The sequence below is a fragment of the Macrobrachium rosenbergii genome, chromosome 56 (assembly GCF_040412425.1).
Source record: "Macrobrachium rosenbergii isolate ZJJX-2024 chromosome 56, ASM4041242v1, whole genome shotgun sequence".
In the NCBI taxonomy this organism is placed as follows: domain Eukaryota; kingdom Metazoa; phylum Arthropoda; class Malacostraca; order Decapoda; family Palaemonidae; genus Macrobrachium; species Macrobrachium rosenbergii.
In genome coordinates this window covers 23,579,008-23,604,680 of record NC_089796.1, presented here as the reverse complement: position 1 = coordinate 23,604,680, position 25,673 = coordinate 23,579,008, and the positions used below count along the sequence as shown (strand labels likewise).

The window sequence follows — 25,673 nt, the reverse complement described above, 5'->3', positions numbered from 1 at the left end:
GATTCTATGTTTCTGCAGTTGCAACTCAAGAGAAACTGGTCACTCTACCAAATGTCTCTCAGGTCAACTAATGTTTCTCATAAAAAGACTAGGACCTAAAATGGTGGTTGGAGAGCACCAATCTGCAGCAGGTAGTGTCCTTGAGCACACCACCCCTAGAAAGGCTGGTATTCTCAGATGCCTCACAACAGGACTAAGGGGCACATGTGAATAGAGAGTTTGTTTCAGGGTCATGGGAGACAGGAATGGAAAAGACACACATGAACATTCTGGAGATTATGGCAGTATGGTTAGCCCTGCAACACTTGCAGAAAGAGTTGAAGGAACACTTGGTGGTCTTGGTGAATGACAACACCACTGTAGTGGCTATACATCAACAAACAGGGGGAAACCATCTCTCCTGCACTCTCATGGCACTGAAAATTTATTTCTAGACAGAATCAAACGGTGTGAAACTGTCATCCAAGTGTGTACCAGGAAACAATTTACAGTCCCAGTGGACCAACTGAGCCAGGAAGGATAAGGTAATTAGGACAGAATGGTCCTACACTGAAGTGGTCACAACAAGCTGTTCATGGTGTAGGACAGGCCAGCAACAGACCTATTCACCATGAAAATGAACATGAAACTACTTGTCTTCTGCTCACAAATACCAGATCTGAAGGCAGTAATGTAGGATGCATTCCAGCACCTGTGGGACCATGTGGACATGTATTTCTTCCACAATTCAATCAGTTAAGGAAGGTAATAAACAGTGTTCACAACCCAGGAATATATATGGCACTGGTAGCTCCACAGTGGCCACAGGCAGTGGTATGCAGACCTCCTATCATTATTTGTAAATGTTCCAAAAACTCTCGTCTTGATATCTCATCTGAAATCTGCTGGGTGCATTACCTACTTCAAAGGTACCATACCATCTGATACACTTCCTTCAGGCTAAAGCAGCACTTCCAGCTGGTTCCAGCAACTCCTGCATTCCAGGTTTATTTACGTGACCAACTCAAAGGTTTGTGGGTTCGTAACCATAATGTCAATGTATAAGAACTTGTGGGCCATCTTCTGCAAAACTTCTGTTGAAGGGTCACTCTCTGGAACCTCTTGCTGATGGGTGGCCTGACCTCATGTCTGCATGAGATGAAAGGCCTGTTTCAGTGAGAGAGAGGGCCATACAGAGGCGCTTCACCACACAAGTCTTCAAGCAGAAGAGTCACCTGTTGGAGTCATGGAAGTGTCTAAGCTGATTCCTGGCTTTGAGCAGTGTCTGACCGCCGGGGAAGTGAGACCTGAGTGGGAGTATCGAGAGTCTTGGCTGAGGACATCACACCTGAAGCCATTGAAAAAGTGCCCGAATGGGGCCTGACACCAGGACGGATTTCTTCATGGCCCCTTGCGCTCAATAAGGGTAGGGGAGATTGATTTTCCTGCTATACGTAGAAAGGTGGAAGTTCCTATCTCTTTCATTCATGGCTGAAAGGAAATACTGTTGTTCCCTGTCAGGACCATCAAGCATTGCATTATATGAATGTAAACCCAGAGGCCAGCATACAGAAAGCTGTTCTTGAGATCTGGAAAGAAAAAGGATGTCTCAAAAATTCATCTCTTTCTGGATAAAGGGGTGAAATAGATCGCTAATGCAGCCTGCTGGATAAAGTTGAAGCTCATGACGTTAGGGGCATAGGCTCCTCAGTTGCCTTCCAAAGGAATCACTCTGTCCTGCAGGTAATGAAGGCAGCATTCTGGAAGAGGCAGAGTATTCTACCTCGGATGTTGTGCACAAGTTCGTCAATGCATTCACGCTGGGGCTGGTGGCAGCAGACCAGCAAGTCATGTGACAGAAGGATATGGAAATACCTCTGAAAGTCCAACTGGGACATAATGGCACTCCACTTCACTGGTGGCCAAGCAGGGAAGGATGAGTCCACACACCAAGGGACATGGAAACCTGTGCAGAGCAAGGTGAGTAATCTGAACAAACCCCTAGGTCATAAGACCAACAGGAACGGATGTACCAGTGGAAGAGTTTTTCCCTACTAGTCACAAGAAAGTCTACAATCGACAGGAAGGGTTTCAATCTGTTGGGGTATTGGAGTAGGGGGTAAGGTTTTTTTAGTTCCTCGTTGGACGGGTTAGTATCGTTCTTGGCAAGCACTCTTCTGGGCCCAGGCTTGATTCTCCGACTGGCCAGTGAAGAATTAGAGAAACTTATTTCTGGTGATAGAAATTCATTTCTCGATTACAATGTGGTTTCGACTCACAATAAACTGTACGTCCCGTTGTTAGAAATGTCAATGGTTTGTAACCACGTAAAATAAATCTAATTCCCGGGCCCAGCCCTGTAGGTGCAAAAGAACAAGCAGTAAGTTGCTGCTGGTTTATTACAGATTCAGGCAGTTTTATAGCTGACCTGAGCTGGTAGCGAACCGCGAGGAGGGCAATGACGTGAGCATGACCTGAGGTCAAAAACAATTATCAATATTATGCAAACAAGTACAATTTGCAATACAAAAACATATAGAACTTCAATATGGATTTGCATCTTGATGCCTGCGAATAAAGAAACATATGATACATAATTCATGACAGTTGGACAAATGCATATAAAAGATGAAATGGTAGAAGATCGTGACCCTGGCACGTTAGGCATGATAATGAGTGTGAAAGAAAGCGGGGAAGTCTACCAAAAAAACTTGCTCAGCGGAGACTTAGTAATCGCGCCTTTGAAGCACTCCCTGGCGTCGATGTGGTGACTTTACAAATACTCCCAAGACATGGGACACGTCTGACTAATCTGTGTATCTGCTGGGACGTTGAAGGGTACCCGGCTTTTGAAGACAACGGAGGGTCTCCGCGCGTGAGGTGCTGGGCTGCTGCCTGGCGGGCCTTCCTGGGATGACGCGCCCGCCGTTTGAGGGGCTGGGCATGGAGGGCGGCTGGGCGGGGAAGGTGCTGCGGTGCTGGTGACTCTCCTCCAGGAAGGCGGGCTTTAGCGGTCTGAGAAACCAGTCGTTTCCTCCCTGGAGTGCCCAGGGGCGCCTTGCTGTTCCGTTCCAGCAGGAAGGGCCCCTGCAGGGCCTGGTCAGTGGTGGTGGACTGGCGTCAACTCTGACAAAGATGTGGGTGGCGGATGACAGCTCTGGCGGTGTGAAGGTGGCGACCTGCGGTGTACGGCGCTTGCAAGGGCGAACTTGCCGGCCAACGTCGTGGGCCTCTGCAGTGATGGGTGTGGCGTCTTCTGTCTGGCTCGCCAGGACCAAAGGCTCCCACGTAGGTTTTTCGGCTGCAGATGGGTGCCGTCGGCTCTGGGGCGGTTCTCCGGCCGGCGAGGAGGACCCACGGCGTGTTTGATCCTCGGTGCAGCGGGCCATGAGGGCTTCAGGGGATCTGTGGAATCGTTTGACCAGGCCGTTGGCCGCGGGTTGTATGCCCGTGGTGGTGTGATCGTGGTCCCAGCAGCCCACCGGGGCGGACCATAATCCGGACAGGAAGGAAGGGCTGTCGGTCGTGATGTGGTCGGGGCGGCGGCTAGCGTAGCAACTGGAAAGCCGAGCTTGGCACACGAAAGCTGCGCTTGATGGCTTCTTGTAGGTGTGGCAAGCAGGCCACCTTGTTGACCGGTCTGCCACCGTCAGGAGTATCTGGACCCACCTGATGGGGGCCAACGACGTCCGACATGAATGTAGCGACTGACACTCTGGCTCGCGAACTTCGCCTACCCAGACTACGTGCGCGGCCACAACGCTGTCTGGCACTGCAGAGTGTTTCCCCTTGGGGCGTAGCGTCCTTCTGCACCGTGCCAGGCAGACTTTTGAGAGCAGTTTGGCCGTAGTTCTGCCAGGGGATGTAGAAGCCATGAATTATGTGAATATCTGGCGTGGCAGGCTGGAACCAAGAGGCGAGGCTGGCCATACTGATATCGCAGAGGAGACTTAGGCTTCCGGGGTGAGGGTGCGGTACGCCCATGCTGGGAGCGTGATGGCGGTCACGCAGTGAGCTGGGAGTTTCTGGAGTCAGCGGCCTGTTCTCCTGGTAAGTCTTGGTAGTTTTACTCCGAGCTGCACCAATTAAACTTCGACTCTGGAGGCGTCTGCTACAGGATTTTCCTGCGGCGGGGGTACCTGACAGAGCAGGTGAATTCTGCTATGGCTGAGGGTGGGCTGCTGCCCTGGAAGACCATGCATCCCCTGCTTCGTGGCGTGAACCAGTGGCTGGTGGTCTGTGAGGTGTGGCGTCCTCCAGGAGGGCTTGAAGTGCGGACTGCGCGGTACATCGCGCAGGGTTCCCTGTCGAAGGTGCTGTAGCGGGTCTCTGCGGGTTGAATTTCACTTGCTGAAAAGGCAATGGGCTGAGGCGCCGTTGATGACCTGCTCCCAGGACAGCCCCACAGGCGACGTTACTGGCATCCGTCATTAGCTGGAGAGGGGCCTTTGGGATCCTGGTGTGCCAAAGGCGGTTGCCTCGTGCTGGCGGCCTTCGTCAGGAGAAGGCCACTGCTGGCTGGAGTCCCCAAGACAGGGACTTTGGTTGGCCTTTGAGAACTTCCGTCAGGGCCGTGGTGTGTGTGATCCCGGGGATGAACTGCCTGTAGAAGTTCACCATCCTGAGGAACTCCTGGACGGCCTTGAAGGAGGTGGGGGTTGGGAACCTGAGTTACGGCTGCTACTTTTCGATGTGAGTGGGCGGACGCCTGCAGGAACACCTCGTGGCCCAGGAAGTCTGCTTTCTGGACGCCAGTGTACACTTGTCAAAACGGATGGCAGGCCATTCTCTTGGAGGCGCCACAGGACTGCCCTGATATGCCTTTGGTGTTCACTGTGAGACCTGGAAAAAATATGAGGATGTCATCAACTTGCAGAACTGAATTTCAGGTCCCCCAGGATGCTGTCCATGAGCGCTGGAAGGTAAGCCTGGCGTTCCTCAATCCGAAGGTGGAGAAAGCGAACACGCATACAACGAGCACGGCGTGATGATGGTGGTCTTTGGTATATCCTCTGGTGCGACAGGTACCTGGAAGTATGATTTAGAAGGTCCAATTTAGTGAATATTTTGGCCCCGTGAAGGCCGTGAGGTCCTGCATGTTGGGCAGGAGGGTAGTGGTCGGGCTCCGTTGCAATGTTGGGGCGTCTGCAGTCACCGCAAGGTCTCAGAGCCATCCGGTTTCTGCACCATGTGGAGGAGGCCCATGGGCTGGAGGCCTTTCTGCAGATTCCCATCTGTTCCATCTCTGCTTGAATGCGTTCTTCGCCTCTGAAGGCGCTGTGAGAAGCCGGAACTTACGCATGTCGGGGGCCTTTGGTTGTTATGTGATGGTATATGCCATGTTTTGGCTGGGGCCTGGGAAATGTCGAAGATTCGAGGCCACACCTACATCAGGGAACTCCGACAGCAGGTGTGCATACTGGTGAGGCGTGGGGGCTGATGGTAGAGGCCTTGGGTCCCACTGTTAATGGGAGAGACTGGCAGGAGTCAGTATCAGGAGGCGCTACGCCCCACGTCGACTAGCAGGCGAAAGTGCGCCAGGAAAGTCGGCCCCAGGGTGGGGTTCTTCGATCGCTGACGATGAAGTCAGGAGGTAATTCTGGCCAAGGATGGAGATCGACAGGGCCTGGTGCCGTGGAGGAGGATGGGATCCGTTGGCGGCCGTCAGGAAGGCAGCCGGGTCTGGTTTCTGGTTGCAGTCTCTCCTGGATGCCAGGAAGATCGATCTAAAGGACCTGTGTGGCATCATCCTGCCAGGGACGGGTGTCGCGGACATAAAAGCCTACTGGTTCTGGGCTCCTGGGTTTTCGGTTGCCATGGCAGTTTGTCCTGCTGCGCGCGCCACTGCCCATTTTTGAGCGGGCGAACGAGCAGAGGCGGCAGAGCAGTTTCGGGCGTCTTTGCGAACCACTTGTGGTAGCGACAGAGGCCGGGAACTCCATTTGTTGTGGGTCGGTGGGCCTCCTGGCGGCGAGGGCGTTGACGCCTGCTCCACTTCTTCCGGCTGGGCCGGGCTGACCGACTGTGTGGGCGCTTTTGCCCGCTGTTTGGCCTTCACGCGAGTCTGCGAGGTGCTACGCCCGTTTCTGAGGTCGTCGAGAGGCATGGTGTAGGGGTGAGGAATCTGGGTGCGGTTCCGGAGGAGTTGGCAAGGTAGATCTCCGCGACAGGCTTATTTCCTGTCGCTTTTTCGTGCCGTTGAAGATCTAGTAGTGAAAGAAGGTCCGACCATGCTCCATGCGTCTCTTGTGTTGAGTCGTGGCGTGGGTTGACAGTGGTCGATATACGGGCGGCCCGCTCGGCGATGGGTAGGGAGCACGTTTCGAGGAGGATCTTCTTGTGACGTTGTATGTGAGGGGTGTGTCTCGGGCACCGAGAGGAGTTTTCTGTACGTCCTCCGGGAGGCGTTAAGCACTGTGTCGGCCTGCAGGATTTCGTCCGTCAGGTGCGCCACCTGGTAGCTCTCGACCCTACGCAGCCACATGTTAGGGTTCCCCTTTTTTTACAGGGTAGGAGGTCACCAGATACAAGGACTGCCTGGAGGAAAAGCTGCCAGTTAAACCTTGCCACAGTAGGTAGCATGACTTCCCACCTAAAAGTAAGTCTCCTTAAATGAAAAACGTAGAGTTTGTATCCCTGTAGGAAAAAAATTACAATTTTAAAAATAATTTGTATTTTTCCTAAGTATATAAACCTATGTAAACATGCAGTCCTGGGCTGGAATGCAGTCAGTGGGCATGCTGGTATGGGTATAATCCTAGGAAGTGGTCTTCATGAAACCTGGAGGCTCCCGACATACAATACCTGCATTATTCAAATTTTTTGCATTATATGGTAAATATGTGAAATTTTCATGATTAAATATTTCCACGACCAGTACATGGCAGTTCGCGTAATCATGCTCAGCAGGAGGCGGACTCTGTGTAAAACTATGAGGGTTTCCAGTTTATAAATAGAAAGCCCTAGGAGAAACAAATTATTTTTAAATTTGTGAACCAACAAATATTATTCCACGTTGACGTTTCAGATTTTATTTCTTTTGTTTTAATTTTATTCTTTTACTTTTTTTTTAATTTATTTTTTGTATAAACCAGGCCTATACTTCTGCCATGGCTACAAAAATCTGTCCTAGAGAAACAAATTATTTTTTAAATCATTATTTTAGATGAATAACAAGAATTTGTATTTGCTTCAGTAAAAAGTTATTTTTGAAAACTTTGCTTCAGTAGTTATTGTTGAAATTGTTGCAGTTTTAGGAATGGCTGTTATTGTGGCTTGACAGATTAAGGAAGGTCTGACTGATCAGTCCTAACTGAAAATTTAACTGACTGTATGTGGGAGAGAAAAGCCTCAATTAAGTCCAAACTTATCAGATAAGTACGGATTGATGCTGGGCTACCATGTGAGGGCTTTTGGATATGTGTCTATTTTTTTCTTGAAGAAATACTGCAAAGAGATTTTTATAATTTTGTTATGCTTATGAGGGGAGTTTATCATCAGGTCTAATGAGGCTGCCTTTTAAACAACTACACATTGTCAAAACCTGCGTCGCACACCTTAATTGTTTGGTACAAGTGCCAGTTGACAATGTCATGAAAATAGCTTGCACTTAAATTCCTGTTTTTGCTCCTTGACTTTTGAAGTAATATCCCCGCCCCTTTTTCATTCAACTAGGCAGATGGCTTTATTTCATTACTTGTTGATTACAGGTGAGAGTAAATTCATTCAGGAGTTTCAGCTATGCAGAGCAGTCTCATGAATCTTGTGTTACAAATACCAAAGATACATACATGTAAATATGTTTTAAGTAATCTTTTTAACCAAAACTGATGAAAGATCATCATTCAAAGTAGTTGTAATCCCACACACCAGACTTCTGAGGTTTATTGCGAGCTCTTAAGCATTGATTTTGCCCTCAACAGGTGGTCTCCAGAACTTACGTGCCAACGGCTTCTGATATTGGCTGTTGATCCCCCATCAGTGTTGACATGACCAGGCGAAAGACCAGTGGTAACGACAGTTTTTACTGCGTGATATCCTTTCCAGTGCTGATCAAACCCAGGTGCGAATTATCTCGCAATGCACAGGGTGGTGAGAGTGTGCTTCAGTCGATTTAAGAAAACTGATATAACGTAGCTGCAACATTAGAAGCTGTGAGAGAGGTTTCTTATGTTTTCATTTTCCGGGAAAATATAATAAATTTCAATACAGCAGATTGATGAGGGAAGCACAGCTTAATGGCGAAGAGTCACCGTGATAGCCTGGGGAATCGGCGTCATCTGTAACAAGGGGTAATTATTCTAAAAGTAATCGCTGTTTCTGAAGCAAAAGAGATAAGAAAAAATAAAAATAAAAGTTTTCAGAGTTTTTACACTGGCACTGATCCCATGCCGAGATAAAAGAGGAGTACTGTATGATTGAAACTTGGGTCACTCTTCTTCACCCAGGTGCCACTGTACTCGGTCATAATGACGACTGATTTCTTGTGAATTATCTGTCCTCGCACAGAGTCCGGAGCCAATGCAGTAAATAAGAAAGCCCAGTCTACACAAACTTGGCATGATATTTGCAAGCCATATGTTGACCTATTTGCAGTTTCTAGTCTCTTAGTAAATTCCAAGTCAAAAGAACTTTCCCTGGCTATCATTGTTCCTGAATATGTAAAAGATTCAACCACAAGAATCCTTTCCCCACCTAATATTATTTCTTCCATTCCTGTTTTGTTCTGACCTTGTTACTTCTGGTATTCTTAGATTTTTTTGAGTCACATTCATCTAGACATATGATACATTCTATTGTGTGAACTCCGTAAATCTTAAGCTGTTCCCATAATTAAAACACACGTGTATATATATATATATATATATATATATATATATATATATATATATATGTGTGTGTGTGTGTGTGTGTGTGTGTGCAGGCAACTCTTCATTTTCAATGAAGCAAGTAATCTATGGAATAAAAGTAATGATTGGGCCTGATGTGAGCGGCACTTTGTCACAGAGGCCCTATAGCCCTTGTTCCGTAGGGGGTTAGTGCCGTCGGTGCACCTCGTGCGGTGCAATGTAGGCATTACTTAAGGTTCTTTGCAGCATCACTTTGGCCCCTAGCTCCAACTGCTTTCATTCCTTTTACTCTACCTCCGTTCTTATTCCTCTGCTTTACTCTTACTGTCCATCCTCTCTAATAGTTGATTCATAGTGCAACTGCATGGTTTTCCTCCTGTTACACCTTTCAAACCTTTTATTATCAATTTCCATTTCAGCGCTAGATAGCCTTGGTTGTCCAGTGCTTATTGTTTGCACTAAAATCTATAAATCTAACCAATCAAACCTGGCCCCTGGCCTGGTGTGTGTGTGTGTGTGTGTGTGTGTGTGTGTGTTGTGTGTAGTGCCGAAGCCATTTAAATTTTGTTGAGGGACGTTACAATGCCCCTTCTACGGTGGTGCTGTCTGTAAACCAACTTGAACACAATTTCACTTGATCAGTTTCAAAACTGATTGAATAACCTACATTGAGTAAAGAGTGAAACAGTCTGCAGTTTCAGTTTAACAGTTTCAACAAAATTTCCTTTGCTCGATTGCTAAATTGAATCGAATAATGGTGTCCATTTTACTATGAAAACATAAGGAAAAACGATATGCAGTAGAAAATCTTTATCATTCTAACTATAACTGACGCTTGAACATATCAGAATAGTCATAGATATACTTCTGAATAATAATGAGATATCTAAGGAGGGAGCGTTCAAAATTTTTTCTGTAGTTTACGTTTTTTCCCAATATTTTTCATTCAATTTAATTTTCAAGGATAAAGAACTCGCTGTTGTTCATTGTTTCAGTCTTAGGACCAGCTGCACTTACAGATATATCGTCTCATGTATATCAAAAGCAGTTGAGTTTTTATTCATATAAACATATATAATAACATTATTATTTGGTAATAACAAAATTTTCAAGTATTACGTCAGAGTTAACGAATTCACTCGAGGTTTAATTTTTAAATGTATTTCATGAAAAGCCTGCAAAGAATATACTGCCATAAACTTAAAAAAAACGAGTGTTACGTCTTGATGCTTATATTATTACACTCCAAACATTTTAAAACGGGAAGTTTGAGTTCGAATTAAAAAGCAGGTGCAGTTTAAATATGGCGTACAAGAATATCGACCAATCACAAATCAGCTGTTTCGTGTAGAAACGAACAATCCCCTTTAAAAGCTATTTTGTTTCGCGTCGTATTCGATTCTTTTTAGCATTGTTTATATAATAATGAATTATGAAGGAGGAATTAATATTATAGAATACATTTCAATTATCTGTTTAAGCAGTGTTAGGACGAAGAAAAGGCAAATGAAATAAATATTTGGAACCATCACATTTAAACGGACCAATGAGCGTCGTCCTTCCTCAGCCATTTAAATTTACCCCCAGCCATATCAAGTCGGAGCCACAGCAAACAAAGACGGTTTCCTGAGACCCGACTGCGAGGTAAGAATAAACGTCCTTTAAGTCATTTTTTCTTGATTTTGAGAATTTCTGTAGGACTTAATTCATCCCGTTCAGCTGCTGGGAAGAATTGCTCTACTGAAATAAGTTCGGGGCGACAAAATTTATTGGAAAACTAAATCTATTTTGGCCTTGCCATGTGACTATGTCGACGGAGGGATAACCGGCCATTGAAGAACTCCCTCCACGTAGATCTCTAATTGGTTAGATCTTAGTTTTAGCCGTCAAATCTATTAGGTCAAAATGTAAAGTCTAGTAAAGCAAAAGAATTCGCAAATTTGGATGGTGCTGGTTTTACAAGAGTAAGCAAGTAGCTTAGGGTTGAACGTAGTAAGGTTTAACAGTCGACAAAGATAAAAACGTCGGTACTGTAATATGCACAGGATGTTTATTACGGTAAGCTTACATTTCCGTGGAGTTATTCGAGTCCAAGGTTTGAAAATAGTTGAAGCACCGGTTTTTTTCGTAGAAAATGAGGTTTAGCTAATTAGGCCAGTCTATATGAATGTCCTTGCATAGATAAGCAAGCTACCCTGGGCTTTTACCTACCCTTATTGAGGGTCTGGTTAGACCACCCCCAAATTTCTAGCAAATATAAGAACCACCTGTGTAGGTTGAACCAAAATGGGCATTATCACTGGTAGTATAGCCTAGTGGTAACCCTATGGCATAGCCTAGGGAGCGCCAACAGTTTAGGTGGCCAAGGCTGTGGTGTAGTTTCCGTCTAGGAAACTGGCGAACGAATACAAACAAGACAAACTTTTCCTGTAGTGCCGGGTCCTGACTTAACCAGATGTAACCAACCTAACCTAACATAGGGTGGCGTGCCCTAACCTGGCCGAGGGGGCTTCGCTCCCCAGAAAGCTTGGGGTCGCAGAACTACTTACCTTGGCAGAGTTATTGTAGCGCAGGCAGAAGGTGTTACGCGGCCTGGCAGCCGAAACTGTAAACTACCCTAGCCTAGATTTACGGATGCCTTAAGTTGATACAATAGTGGTGTTCGGTAACCCAAGGGTTGAAATATCCTTACCCTAGCCCTAATGTTCGTTGTTTATGAATTAGCCTAGGCTACCTTGGCCCTGTTTAGAAGTATCCAAAGACAAATGCCATCTCCTTTCCATACTTATCGATCACAAAAACCTAACCGTTCATAGAGCGTTGTGCCCTGCCCTAAACAGAACTTGCCTTCTAACTTGACTTGGTGTGCCATGTCCTGATCAGGCCAAGGGCTTCACATCCCCCCCCCCCCCAGTAACATTTAACTTTGAGCGCATGGACTGGCCTGGGCTACCACTTTGTGGCAGTAGGTTCAGATCTTTGAGTTTCATCATACTAATTTATCTAAGACACAAATGAATCGCTTACTATACTTTTATTGGTTTTTAGCCATCAGAAAGGCTTGTTTGGGGTTTTTATCATGGAAGTGCCTGAACCGGTCATATTGTATTTGGATGGGCCTGTAAAACAAATCTGGGAGGTAGAGCTAGCTCTAGAGCACGTTATTTCAAGAAACGGGAGAATTACATGAAACACTTAACAGTTTCCACAGGGTCAAATTCGTGTTATAACAGTTAAACATTCACATTACGCGCTTCCACTTGGGAAGATGAAACAGGAAAGAGCAGTTAACTCTGGATTGAAGCTTTGGAATATGATCATATGATTTTGATTCTGATTGGTTGGGTTTAAAACCAGTAGGCTTAGGGCATGACCTATGGCAGCCGGGCCACGTCTGTCCAGTGTGAAATTACCTGTGATCTGAATTTAGGGCAGTAATTCTAAGCCGGGTGTCCGCGGTGAGCTAGGCTATGGCATTTGACATTGTCCTATGTTATTTTACCTGCTGAACAAGAATTTAAAATATTTTGTCCGTCCGTTGCAACTAAAATGTTATTGACCCTTGAAAACTGCACATCTGTACCAGTGGGTAGAGAACTGCCAGTGGGTCGCACATAGCTCAAGGTTAAATTACATTTTAGCAGCAGCCGACCAGCAAAATATTGCCGTAGACTCTTGTAAAGCAAGTAAAATAACAGAAAAACATCAGTTGGCCTTAGTGTAGCTCCACTGCACACTATTTGAAGCTTTCAAACGGGAAACAACAATTACCATTTCCGCTTTTCAACTTGGGTACCTTATATCACCGTAGAGGCAGAATGGTGCTGCGCGTCTTATCTGCATTTTTAAAGATTCCGGCAAGCTCGTATGTTCTGGCAAGAGATGACTACTATAAATTCTTGTTCAGCAAGTAAAATACCATAGGAAAACGTCAATTGCCAGTCTCTCGCAGTTCTCGCTAAGCGCAGAAAACCGGCAACTGGTGATTGGTGAACCAAAAGCCAGTGCATGCGTGTTAAGGCTTAGAATCAGTAGTACAGTACTAATAATGAATGAAAAGTGCCTTTGGAACGGCTCCCACTATCCATTTATTCGCCCTTATTTTTTGTATTCCAAATGACATATATAACAGGAAATACAACAATAAGGTACCGAAACCTTTTCCCAAGTTATTTACCCCACCAAGAAACCCAAATTCCCAACGGGTCTCCCTAACTGTTAGCTATTCTCGAAAGAGTTTTACCACACCAGTTCTAAGATAATTTATAACTTAATTACAGCCTAGCGACAAAATATTACTTTAAATTCATGTTCAGCAGGTAAAGTTCTATAGAAAAACGTCAACTGCCATAGCCTAGCTCACCACGGACAGCCGGCTTAGATCTGCCTTTAGGGCAATTGAAGTAACAAACAATGGTCACTAAAAACTACAGGAGAGGGGCGCTGCGTGGCACCATCCACGTCAACTGGGTACTTAGGGAAAGTAACATTTCTTGGGTGAAATTGTTGATCAACAAATTAACCAGGAAGTCACTTCTTATTGGTTTAGAGCATATAGACTAACTTTTTTGGTGAATGGGGTAAGTTTTCATGAGGTGAAATTATAAATGCCTACCCTTGTCTCCCTACTCTGCATACCACTCCAATTTTGCACTTTACTACACAATTATGTGGCATACTTGGTTAGTTTACAGAGTGATTGACCATGGCTATATTTCCTTTGCACTGCCTCCAACTGTAAAGTTTGAGAATAAAAATTATCGTTCTAAATCACTTGCCCGACAGTTCCATCAAATTGTAGACGAGCAGTTTTACAGCGGGAAAGTAAATTTTTCCCCAGTCACTAGTTGTGAACGCTGTCACACAGCACCTGTCTTTGGCTTTTTTTTTTTTTTTTTTTTTTTTTTTTTTTTTTTTTTCCCAACCCCTCGTAGGTTTGGCACGCTACATATTTAAACATACTGAATGGGTAAAGGGTTAATTTTCAGTTAACATGAATGATGGGACAGGCATAACTAATGCACTTTTGTGTGTCAGTGTTTTTAAGAATAATTGTAAATTTAAATATTTCATCTACATTGGTATGGTGGCACAGAATGGCTTCTCTGGCTCCAAGTGCCTTGCCATATGACCTGAATTTCATATATTCATTCATTTCTTTGGAAAGAGTTCATTAATTTTGTGGGACACATTCCATTTTGCGTTGGCTCCATTGGAGGGCAACTTGAGCTTGCAGTAGATTTGAAGAATGCCAATTTCCAAGTACTGTACCCACTCCTTGGGGTTCTCAGAAGTAGATTGGCTTCCCCTGCAACAGGATAGTTGGTGCAAAGCATTTTGCTTTAAACTATTGACTGCTCCATGGTCAATAGTTCCGTTGTTATGGGATTCGGCTCGTTTGGTATATTGGTGAAATGGCACCCTCTGAGATGCCACTGTCACAGGATAGAAATTTACTTCAGACTCCTTGTGTTCCCATAAGTACTTGGACATGCGGATAGGCACTAGCTATGAGAGTCTGTTACCAATCAGCAAACTCTGAGACTTGTTTCACAGGTAAAGTATGTCCATTGTCATTCATTTGTGTTTCCTGAAACATCTGTTTTATGCCACTGATCATTCATTCAACACTTCAAATTCCATTGAACGGGGAAATGAAGGAGGATCCAGCTTGATGGTTAGACAACAGGAATCTCTCTGGGTGTTGCACTGATTTCCCACTGGAGGTTGCCCTTTTCTGGCATATCTGAGCAGCTTGTTTGCATCTGGTGTGTGAACCAGAGGATTCTTGAGATATGTGCAGCATTTGAAAAGTTTTTGTGTGAATGTCCAAAAAAGCTGTATAGTATAATTAACTCTAAAGACCCAAGTTTGGGAAAGAATTTATAAAAAAAAATCTAAATCTCCATCTACAATTAACCCAATAATGAAATATTTAAAAAGCTGTCAATAAATAGTTCTTGTGGCAGTGGTGCACTACATATTGTTTATGCGAGACAGTACAACCATATGGGATTGTTCATTATGCTGCTGAGCTGTCAGCCAGACAATGCCGAGCTGTTGGAAAGTATTAGCCAATCAGGGACAGGTAATAGAGACAGAGGATCCCTATACCTGCACATAGTTGAAAGCTATCCAAGGTATGGGGAACCTTGGCTATCAAACTAATTGCCATGTGGCTTAACAGGGCAGGATTGGTTAGTGCTCTCTCTCTCTTCCTGTTCACCCCATTCCAGAGTCCTCCGTTAAGACTTTAGACCTATCTGCCCCTGTGATAGTAGCTTCTCTGAAAAGCCCTCTCTCTCTCTCTCTCTCTCTCTCTCTCTCTCTCTCTCTCTCTAACTCTCTGGACTATGACTATGGAGGGATTGCCCTAAGGTTTTGATTTTAGCTGAAATGGAGCAGTGTAAAGCAGATAGGTAGATAAGGAGAGTGGGGAATTGTATGAAAAGTACGAGTAAATGGCTTAACATTGCTCAAGTGGTGTGTTACATTCAAGGTGCACTGTATGTGGTAACCCAACAATGTAAACTCCAGTAGTAGTATATCACGTTTGCTAAACAAGTTCAGGCAAAAAGAATGTAAAATTCAGTCTTCCTTCATACCTAATGAACTGTTGAGAGATTTATCTGGATGAGCAAAGGCATGTTTGTACTTTTATTTAATAATGAAGTAGTCATTAATGCCACAGAATGCAGTTATTCTGATGGGTATGTAGGCAGTTAGTTTTGCTGGTGCATAGTAAACTTGAGTAAGCATTATATTCATGCCAAGCTTAATAATTGTGGTTCTGTAATCTGTATGACCTAAGGCACTTGCATTTGGCCAAACTGTCTACAGTAGTAATATTGGATATTTATTGAATTTGACAAATTTAGATGAGTATTGTCTAGTAGTGTGCTATTGTTTTATACTGTAAGTTCAAGAATGTTTCTTTGATGATAGTCTATTGTGATTTGTCAGGAAATGATCTTAGAGTGACTGGGTAGGCTGCTTATTTTGGTATTTACTTGAACTATACCTATCAATTGCCAGGTTATGGTTGTATTAAATTTATGGAAGTTTTGAAGGTGCAACCTCACTCTACTTGTGTTTATTATAAACAAACAAGTTTTATAAGGTTGCTAGAGTAATGCCACATTGGTCTTTACCTTGTTACCTTATTGTAGGTAGTATGGTCGTCATATGTGGCAACATTGAAATGAATTACAAGTACACATGACTTAAGTAAATTAAAATATATAGCTAATGAAATAAGTGTAGTGGAAAATGTTAGTGTAAATCCCATGAGTTGTGGGGTTTGGAGTAAATTTAAAATTTTTGGTGAATATGATACAGTAGTGACAAGCATACCTTACAACTTGTAGGGAGGAAAATAGGTCACCCATTGATGGTTAATAAAATACTGGTGGGTTGATGAACAAAGTAATATTGTACTTAACTACATAAATCGTTTGAAAAGACCAGATGCCCATTTCTCTGTATGCAGAGAATGTTAGATAAAATAGAACTAGAAGTTAAAGATTGACACCATGGTGGGATGACCAAGGGAACTGAGGAAAACAAAAAAAATGTAAGCAGAGGGCAAGGGATGCTATAGGGATATAATTTGACTGATAAATGTTTGTACTGTGAAGTCACCAAAACTTCAAAGAAACACGTGTACCAATGTTTACTGAGTACCATGTAGTAATTACTGTAAGTGGAATGGTTTAAAATCATAATCCTGTAACTTGTAAGGTAACTAGTTAACAAGTATTGAGTTGGCAGCAAAATGATTAATATGATTAAAAAACTGCAGTGGATAGTGTTTTATCAGAGGGTCTAGCTTTATAAGGGTGTTAGATTAAAGGAAGAAAGTAGTATTCTTGTTTATAATGAAGTAATATAGTTCATAGCTGTTGCTACATTAAAGGAAACTGGTTATGGCTCAGTGTTTTATTAATTTCAATATACAGTATACACAGTTTGTAGAATTGTCTCCCCAGGCACTTCAAAGTTTTTCTAATTTTTTCATATCCTAAATATGACAAAAGCTAGTTATTGGTCATGTCCAAATGCTAATGTGAGGACAGGATTAATGTTTGTTGTGAATTGTTGAATACCCAGTACACTAATTACAAACAAATACTTACCAACCTTTGGAGAAAATGAGTCGTCCATTGATGGTGCCTGCTGGTGGTTGAATGACAGTGAGATATACAGGTGCTCTTCAGAGAATTTGGTAGGTTAGATATAAAAACTAAGGTAAAGCTTCAAAGGATTTCCAATTTTCACCACTCAGGGTAAACGCTCGGGCTGTGACACAATGTGTAATTCCTCCGTTGTGTGGACACTTCCAGAAAATACATTTGAACACGCCCCCATCAGTATCAGGGAGACTTGTGCCCTCTCTACACAACATGCCGAGACTTCTACGTTCCTATCAGAGTAACTGTTTTCTCCTAAATTACGAAATAATGACATATTTCCGATTAAAGAGGTTCATTAAGATTTATCCGTGCCCGGTGCTAACCTACCAGCCATGACACTCTTGGAACTTTTACTTAAAACACTTTAAAAGTGGACTAGTGATGCCATCTTGATATTTGCCGAGTTACTTGTGTAAACAAACTGCCCATTTCCTGTGTTAAATCTGCAAAAAAATTGTACCCTTAGACACTGATGGCGTTTCCTTGACATCAGCGGTAAATGCTGGCACCTATGGGGCTTGGATGGGAAACTATAGCGAATTTTTTGGACACCAAAGCTCTAGATGCTTAAATAATTAGGTTGTAAGGTTATAAGTTGAGTAAATGTATTACGTGTTCACTAGAACATTATATTGCTATTTTTTGCATTATCCAATCTTTTATATATATACTGTATGTATGTATGTATATATATATATATATATATATATATATATATATATATATATATATATATATATATATACACAGTATAGTGTATAATACAGTATGTAAATCACATAGTGTAAGTTTTGTCAAATATAAGGGTGTTTTGAGTAATAATTTTGGATTTAAAATCTTTATTTCAGTCCTGTATTTTGATGTCATGGCATCTTGACTCTTGTACCAATTCTATATAAATTTCATACTCAACTTTCTTGCATTTTTGCCAAAGTGGTAACATTCATATGTAAACATTACATGTCTCAGAAGTATACATAGTAATATGGACTTAGATAAATGAAGAGTCCTAACAACAAAATACTATATTTTTATCATGAACAATTTTATAAAATGAAGAGTCCCCAAAAATACTAATTTTTATCATGGAACAACACTCAATGCCTGCTCTGGGATGTTGTGGCAGCCAGATGTACAATAAGACAGGAAAATTGTTCCTGCAACAGTTTCGCTGCTTTGGTGGATTAAAGTACTGTAAACAAACATTCTCAAGTATTTTAAATGGTATTATGAGTGAATTAAGAAGAAAATTTGTATAATTACTATCAAATAGGCACTGTAGAGCTTCAGTTGTGATGTCAGTAAGGATAAAACCACGGATTAAAGGTAAAAATGCATTTCAGCTCCACCACATGACAGGCAGGAATTCCATTTCTCATACTATCATTAGTATAGGCAACAAACTTTATCATGCTGATTACCACCAAAATCTTGAGTAATTTCGATAAACAGTCCATATATATGCAATTAGTGTTGAGTACACTGTTAAATGAGCGCTGGAAAGGAAGTGTCCATTCAGGTTGCATCAGCATTTTTGGGGGGACACCATATTGGATTCAAAATTGCCCTCAACACTTGCTACGAAGACTTCACATGCTTATTTTAGTTCGTATGGCAGTTTCCTTTAGCTCATTTTGTTAATGAAGCTTCAATCTTTTGAAAGGTTTTCTTAAAGGTTTAATTTTTTTCGTTATTTCTCCAATTAAATATTGAATGAAAAGTGAAAATTCAGCCACCAATGTGTGTCATGCTTGATCGTTTACCCTAATTATGGTTAAAGCTAATAATTGGTCAGGTCTGTGCTAATAGGAGGGCAGTGATGACAGTCTTAGTGATTTGTCATTTCTAAGTGCTAATGTGAGGACAGTGTTGTTATGTGTTACCACACCTGCCTGTCATCAGTTTTTAAATCGGCCAGCATTGATTGGGCGCAGCCACAGTTCATTGAATTTTCGCAGGCTAGGTGGTAACTGAAAACACTTGAAATTAAGGAGTGAGGAACCTGTACATTTTGAGATGTATGTAGGAATACTATGGTGAATTTGTGTTCAAAAGTTTTGCAACTGCAAGCTCGCTGTAGTTCATTGTTGAACTAGAGCTGTAAAATGTTGCTATGGCAAAAGCAGATGTATATGGTATGTTGCAATTTGCTTTGTAGCAGTAAGTATCTGCAGCACTTATTGGTTGTAATTGGAGTAAATGTTTTTAAAAAATCTCTCGAAATTGGTCAAATTTTGCAGAAACATTCTCCCAGCTGTTTATCACAAACTGATTGGGTTCTAATTCTGCAATAGTATAATGCAATAATTGTTTTACATTCTTTATATTCTACATTTATTAAACTCTTGTTGCAACATGTGTAGGCCCCTTCAGTTTGGTAATGTTACTCATATAGTACTTTGTTCAGGCTAGGTAGCATGAAATAGTAGTTGTCTTTGGTAGGGTCAGGTAGTGCTGTTTGTGCAATAAGTTAAGTGACAGAATTGATATTCTGTGGTGAGAGTAAAATTTTTGACTTATGAGAGTGAGCCTTGTTTTGTAGCAGTATTAATGATTTTTTTTTTTTTATACAGGAGTTGAAGTGGGATAATCAGTCGACTGTCCCCCTAATACTTTGTATACATTTTCTAAGAAAGTAACGACCCTGGAGTCCCAGCGCAAAATGCCTGCTCCGGCGGCTCATGCCCGTGAAAACAGCCCCGGACCAAGCCGCCTTAAAAGCTTCAAGAATGCGGGAAAAGATATGGATGTAAGTACTTCTAGGTTTCAGGTAAAGAATGATTTTAAATACTGTAATTGAAAATTTTGAATTGTTGTACACAGTTGTTTGGTATAAATTTTTGTTCCACAAGAGCTTACTGTATTTTGTCTTCATTGGTAGGAGATGAGACGGCGTCGACAGGAGACCAGCATAGAACTGAGAAAAGCCAAAAAAGACGACCAGCTCCTTAAGAGACGAAATGTATCATTAGATGATCCCACATCTCCCCTCCAGGAGCAGAACAGTGGTGTAAGTTAATGTTAAACTATTATGTTATAGCTACCAGATGTTAATTGAAATTAATGTACTTGAGAATGATGATAATTGCACATGCGTGTCATCTGACAGATGGTAAACCGTGCCAGCACTTGCCCCTTTGCATGTTCTGTGCTGGGGGGTTTTGGGCAGTACTGGTTTCCTCTTGTTTGATTATTATGGGAGCTGAAATTGTTTGCATTTTGTAAGAACTTGACTGAAGTTGGCATAGCCTATATGACATTTTGAATTTTTCAGGGTTATCAGATGAGTCTTGAGGAGATCATCAATGGTATATCAAGCAATGATTGCAGCAAGCAAGTAGCAGCAACTCAGTCGGCAAGAAAAATGCTCTCTAGGGAACGCAATCCTCCCATTGATGCCATCATTGAGGCTGGAATGGTTGCTCCCCTTGTATTATTTTTGGACAGAGCTGATAGGTAAGTGTAAAAGTGTCTCTCTCTCTCTCTCTCTCTCTCTCTCTCTCTCTCTCTCTCTCTCAAGGATGAGAAACACTGCACATGCGCGTCATCTGATTGAGTCAGACTTCTTGGTGACAGCTCAAGATAATGTGTTCTGCATGGTTTTGAGTTTAGCCAATGATAGGTTGGCCAGTCTTGATTAGAAAGTGCATCTGATAATTTAGCTTAGTTTAGTATTCAGTGATGTGAGACTTGAATAAAAGTTGCTCAGTACTATGCACATCTCTCTTTCAGCCCTGCCCTACAGTTTGAATCTGCTTGGGCTCTAACAAACATAGCATCTGGAACCTCTGAGCAAACTAAAGCAGTAGCAGGTAATGGTTTTCAAGCTTTGACAATCTTGACTAAGTGCTTACCTGTAAGCACTAAATATATATAATTGAAATAATTTGATGTACAGTATAAATTGTATGTAAAGTTTTTGAAACACTTCTTTCTTTTTATCAGCTTCCGGTGCTGTCCCTGCATTTATTAGGTTGTTAAGGTCAGAACATGCTAATGTTGCTGAACAAGCTGTTTGGGCCTTGGGTAATATTGCTGGTGATGGACCAGAGTTAAGAGACTTCATTATTAAGGCTGGCATTGTTGAACCACTGCTTGGGCTGATTGGTCCTGAAACTGAAGTAAGTATTTTCACTGGAGGTTTATTATATAATTTTATATGAATTGTGTAAGTATTTTGGAAAACTCACTTTTGAATTACTAATTGCAAATCATTTTTCAGTACTCTTTCCTCCGCAATGTCACATGGACATTGAGCAACCTTTGCCGTAACAAGAATCCGTATCCTCCATTTGAAGTTGTAAAGCAGTGTTTGCCAGCTCTAGGTCACCTGATATTACATCCCGACAAAGAAGTTCAAGGTATGACAAAATTGTGAAAAGTGTGCCTTCATGACAAACTTAAGACTATATTTAAGGCTTTTTGCACCTCCCCTACAGCTTTTCTTGTGCAATTTATTTTTCATTTATTCCAGTTGGTCTTTTCTGACTTAATGCTCCAATTTAACTTCATGTAACAGATCCACAAGGCAAGTCCTGTGTTGGAAATTAACTAAGAAATGTAATTTTGCTGCAGGTGCAAATTAAGTTTCAGCATATTTTCAGTGCTGCAAGTTAATGTTTGCTTCCTGTTGCAGCTGATGCATGCTGGGCTCTTTCATACTTGACTGATGGTACAAATGACAAAATTCAAGAGGTGGTTGATGCTGGTGTAGTTCCTCAGTTGGTAAAGTTGTTGAATGGCGATGAAATATCTGTAGTCACACCAGCTCTGAGAGCCATAGGAAATATTGTAACAGGCAGTGATGTACAAGTAAGCAATAGCTTTTTCTTTAATTCATAGAATTTCTGTAGTTCTTCAATATTGATAATTTTCATTTATATATAAAACTGATTTTGAATTATAAGGCTTTCATGTCAGTTTGATAATTGTGGAGAAATTGTTCAAAAGCGCTACCATTTGAAGGTGAATCTAAGTTGGCGCGTTTTTTGGTGATATGTAAATGCAAATATTTGTTTGATTAAAGTTGATTTAAATTTCAGACTGATGTTGTAATAAAGGCAGGCACACTTCCAATTTTCCCCAAACTATTGAAACATCCACGACCAAATATTGTCAAAGAAGCAGCCTGGACCATTTCAAACATCACTGCTGGAAACACAGAACAAATTCAAGCAGTGATTGACCATGGTCTTATCCCACCCATCTGTCAAGTATTGGACACAGTAAGTGTGTTTTTTATTGTATTGTATTGAAATTAGATGGAGTGTTGTAGTGTGGTTTACTCAGAATTGTTTGAAGTTCCCTGCTTGTGATAAGGTTAACACTTTTATAGAACAGAGAAAGTAAAACGTGCTGCTTAGGGTTTTACCTTTCTGGCATTTAGCTAGATTTTGAAGTGTTCTTATGCATAAATTTTAGGTTATATTTATCGCCACTAGGGTTTTATGCCTGGAATAATTCAATTTATAGTTTTGCTTTTCTTTTTAAATTCCTACTTTTTTCTGGAGCTGAAATATTTTAATGCTTTCAGTAGAACATTTCAATTGTTGTGTATTTGCTGTGTGACCACTGCAACTAGTGTTTTTCAGTCTTCTGAGTGTTGCCATGAGCAAATGTAAAAGAGCTCTTTGTTCTAATTTCCTTTTTTCAACTTAGACAAATTTCTTGATAAAAATGAATTAGAATTATGCTAAACAAAAATTATTGAACTTTGATATGAAGTGCAAAGGTTCACATCTCCATCTCCAACACAGTAAATGTTAGGGAGTTGGAGGAAGATACAGTGGGTATGATGAGTTGGTTCCCAAGGAAACATAAGCCAAATGTCTAGAATGCATTTGAGTATATCTTATGGAAATTTTTGCTTTGTCCAGTGTCTTGTCTTCAAGGTATTGGCATAACAGTGTAGTCAGTTTATTTCTCAAATTGCAATGCTTTACATACTTCCAGTTTGTCCAACGGGTTGTGCTACTTTCGGAATTTTTAATTGGTTTCAAGCTCATTGAAGGCTCAAGTTAACTTTTTTAGTAAAAATTTGTCTGCCTTTTTTGTAAAGTTTTTGCAAAAGGCTTCCAGAACCACGGTTATTTATCTATTTTTATTTCTATTGTATATTTTCTTTTTTTTTTTTTTTTTTTTTTTTTTTTTTTTTTTTTTTTTATATATATACACAGGATCTTAGATGAAAGGGATTCAAGTTACTTTGAAATGGGCTACATCAGAAAAGTGAAGATGTTAAGGTTATTTTAAAACCTGTAGAATTACTTGATTCGGAAATTAGTGTTCTTGAGTGTAGATTAAATTTTCAAATTCTTGTCCCTGGGTCTATAGGATGGGGCAGCATCCACATGCACCAATAGGGTTCAGTGTAACATAGACTATTGTTAGGTCAAAGGAATAAGCTAGCATTCTTATGATGTAAATTTGAGTTTTGTGGAAGTAACAAAGGGAGCTTTTACTTTTAAGTTAGATGCAAGTAAAATCATGTATACCTACATGTACAGGTGATCAGTTTGGCTGAAGCAGTAATGATTTGTGCTATTTATCATTGACTTAAGGTTGGCTAGCCAAAGCCTGTGTAATGTCCTTTATCAAAAAAGGACACTGATTATAGGGAGATTTTTACTGTCAGTCACTCTACAATGATTAATAATAATCTGATGTTGACATACTGAGGAATCATGAAGTCACATTTACAAATGAGTACAGCACCGGATCATTTCATGTTTATAGTTGTTATTCATAATTACTGTAAACTTCAAAATATCTTTCAGGGTGACTTCAAAGCACAGAAGGAAGCTGCATGGGTTGTTACCAACTTCACCTCTGGAGGATCCATGGCTCAGATTGTAACACTGGTTAGCCAAGGTGTCCTGCCTCCATTCTGCAATTTATTAACGGCCAAGGATCCCAAGACAGTCATAGTAGTTTTAGATGGTATTGCTAATATTTTGCAGGTAAGCTCAGTTTAGAATGATTTGATATGCCATCAGTGGATACATGTACAGTGAATTATAGGTAACAGTTTAGGTGCATTAAAGTCCTTGCTACTACCTATTTGTGTTGTTGAACACAATTTAACTGAAGAATGGTTAATGTGTTTAGTATGGAATTGGAATACTAGGGAATGTTCATGCACAGGTCTACTTGTTTCAGACTGCTGAGAAGTTGAACCAGGTTGATGAACTCTGCCAAATGATTGAAGAAATTGGTGCTTTGGACAAGATTGAAGATCTTCAGAACCACGAAAACGAGCAAGTGTACAAAAAGGCTTTGAGTATTATTGAAACTTACTTCTCTGAGGAAGAAGCTGATGGAGTCACAAGCACAACCAATGGTCAAGCTTTTGACTTCGAATCTGGAAACATTCCTGATGGAGGATTTAATTTCTAAAAATATTTTGAAATTTACATGTGAATATGGTTCAATAGTTCTTGTAGATGGAAAAAATCTCAGAAGTTAGGTTTTGTAATTATTTTTTATACTTTTGATAAGCTATTTTTTAAATTTTAAGTTTCGGGTACAGGAAAATTATCACCTTCAAAATGAAAAGTATTAGGTGAAAACCATTACAGCCATTCATAGTCAAAACAATTTACGTTAATATAAATTCAGTGACAATGTGAGGGAGGTGGTGTAATGAGTAATGTACCTTTGATTTCCATTTGTCCATCCTTATGGTATGGGACCAATACAAAAAATGCATTCCAGTTGGATTTGCAGCATAACTTCTTCCTTCCTGTCGTGCTTAATTCATATTTTAGTATAGATTATCTTTCAATAAAAAAGAAATTGACGAAGTACAGGATTTCACTTTCCTCGTGTACTATTTGGTAGGTCAAACTTATATTTTTTGACTTCAAGAACTATGTAAATTACAAGAACATTGAATTTCCTTGTTTCTTTGTAGGAGGTGAATGAGTGAGTAAAAAATAAGTAAACTCAGCTAACCTTATCAGTCATTGAGTGGCCTAAACCAGGACTGTCTAAATTGCCTATTCATGTGCTTAAATACGACAGACTTTTGGAGTGTGGTCAACTTGTACAGAAACTTTTTCAAGGATATCTATTGTTGGATGGCTACTGCAAACCTTGCATGTTATATGCAGAATGTCTGGGTGGGTTGTTAAAAATAAATCTTGGCTACTTGCTGTGAAGTTGAAAAATACCTTTTTGTATTACTGTAACATTGCAGTCCTATTGAAGTGTTCATAAATCATCATAAAACCAATATGCTTAATTCATATTGTTTTAAAGATTAATTCAGCATTTTTTGTGCTGGACTTTGGGGAGTTTTGTCATGCTTTTTATTGTATTGCAGTTGCATAAAAGAAATGTTCCAGCACTGAATGACCTCATAGGTCCTAGTGCTTGGCCTTTGGCCTTAATTCTATACTCTCTTCTGTTAAAGAAATGTTAGTTTTATAGTGCTGTAAATCTTTTATATATGTATTGCTGTGGCTTGAATGTAAGAGTTCAGTTAATGTTATGCAGTGTAAAGTAATGAGGATCAGTTTCTCAAAAATTGTAACATCTTCAGAAGGTAAGTTTTACCCTATTAATGTCTGATGCTTTTGAATTGAACATAAAAATGCACAAATGAACTGAACAAAATATCCATGTATACTGTAGGTTTATGAGTGAAGTAAAA

The 25,673-nt window shown here is 41.1% G+C and overlaps 1 protein-coding gene across 5 annotated transcripts in view; it reads left to right on the top strand.

Annotated features, from left to right (window-relative positions):
- Window positions 1-24,822, top strand: part of Pen (Pendulin) — a 60,347-nt gene extending 35,525 nt beyond the window's left edge. For 3 of the 5 annotated variants that reach the window (XM_067100741.1, XM_067100743.1, XM_067100742.1), the window contains 10 exons: window positions 19,594-19,769; window positions 19,902-20,030; window positions 20,295-20,476; window positions 20,753-20,832; window positions 20,966-21,141; window positions 21,243-21,381; window positions 21,657-21,832; window positions 22,063-22,245; window positions 23,797-23,979; window positions 24,179-24,822. In XM_067100741.1, coding sequence (XP_066956842.1) covers window positions 19,683-19,769; window positions 19,902-20,030; window positions 20,295-20,476; window positions 20,753-20,832; window positions 20,966-21,141; window positions 21,243-21,381; window positions 21,657-21,832; window positions 22,063-22,245; window positions 23,797-23,979; window positions 24,179-24,415 — 1,572 coding nt within the window. In that variant the 5' untranslated portion in view covers window positions 19,594-19,682 and the 3' untranslated portion in view covers window positions 24,416-24,822. Of the gene's footprint in view, window positions 1-7,901; window positions 8,271-10,312; window positions 10,473-10,636; window positions 10,694-19,593; window positions 19,770-19,901; window positions 20,031-20,294; window positions 20,477-20,752; window positions 20,833-20,965; window positions 21,142-21,242; window positions 21,382-21,656; window positions 21,833-22,062; window positions 22,246-23,796; window positions 23,980-24,178 lie in introns of those variants that run through there. The other 2 variants (XM_067100740.1, XM_067100744.1) reach the window with 2 other exon arrangements.
- The last annotated feature ends 851 nt before the right edge of the window (window positions 24,823-25,673 follow it).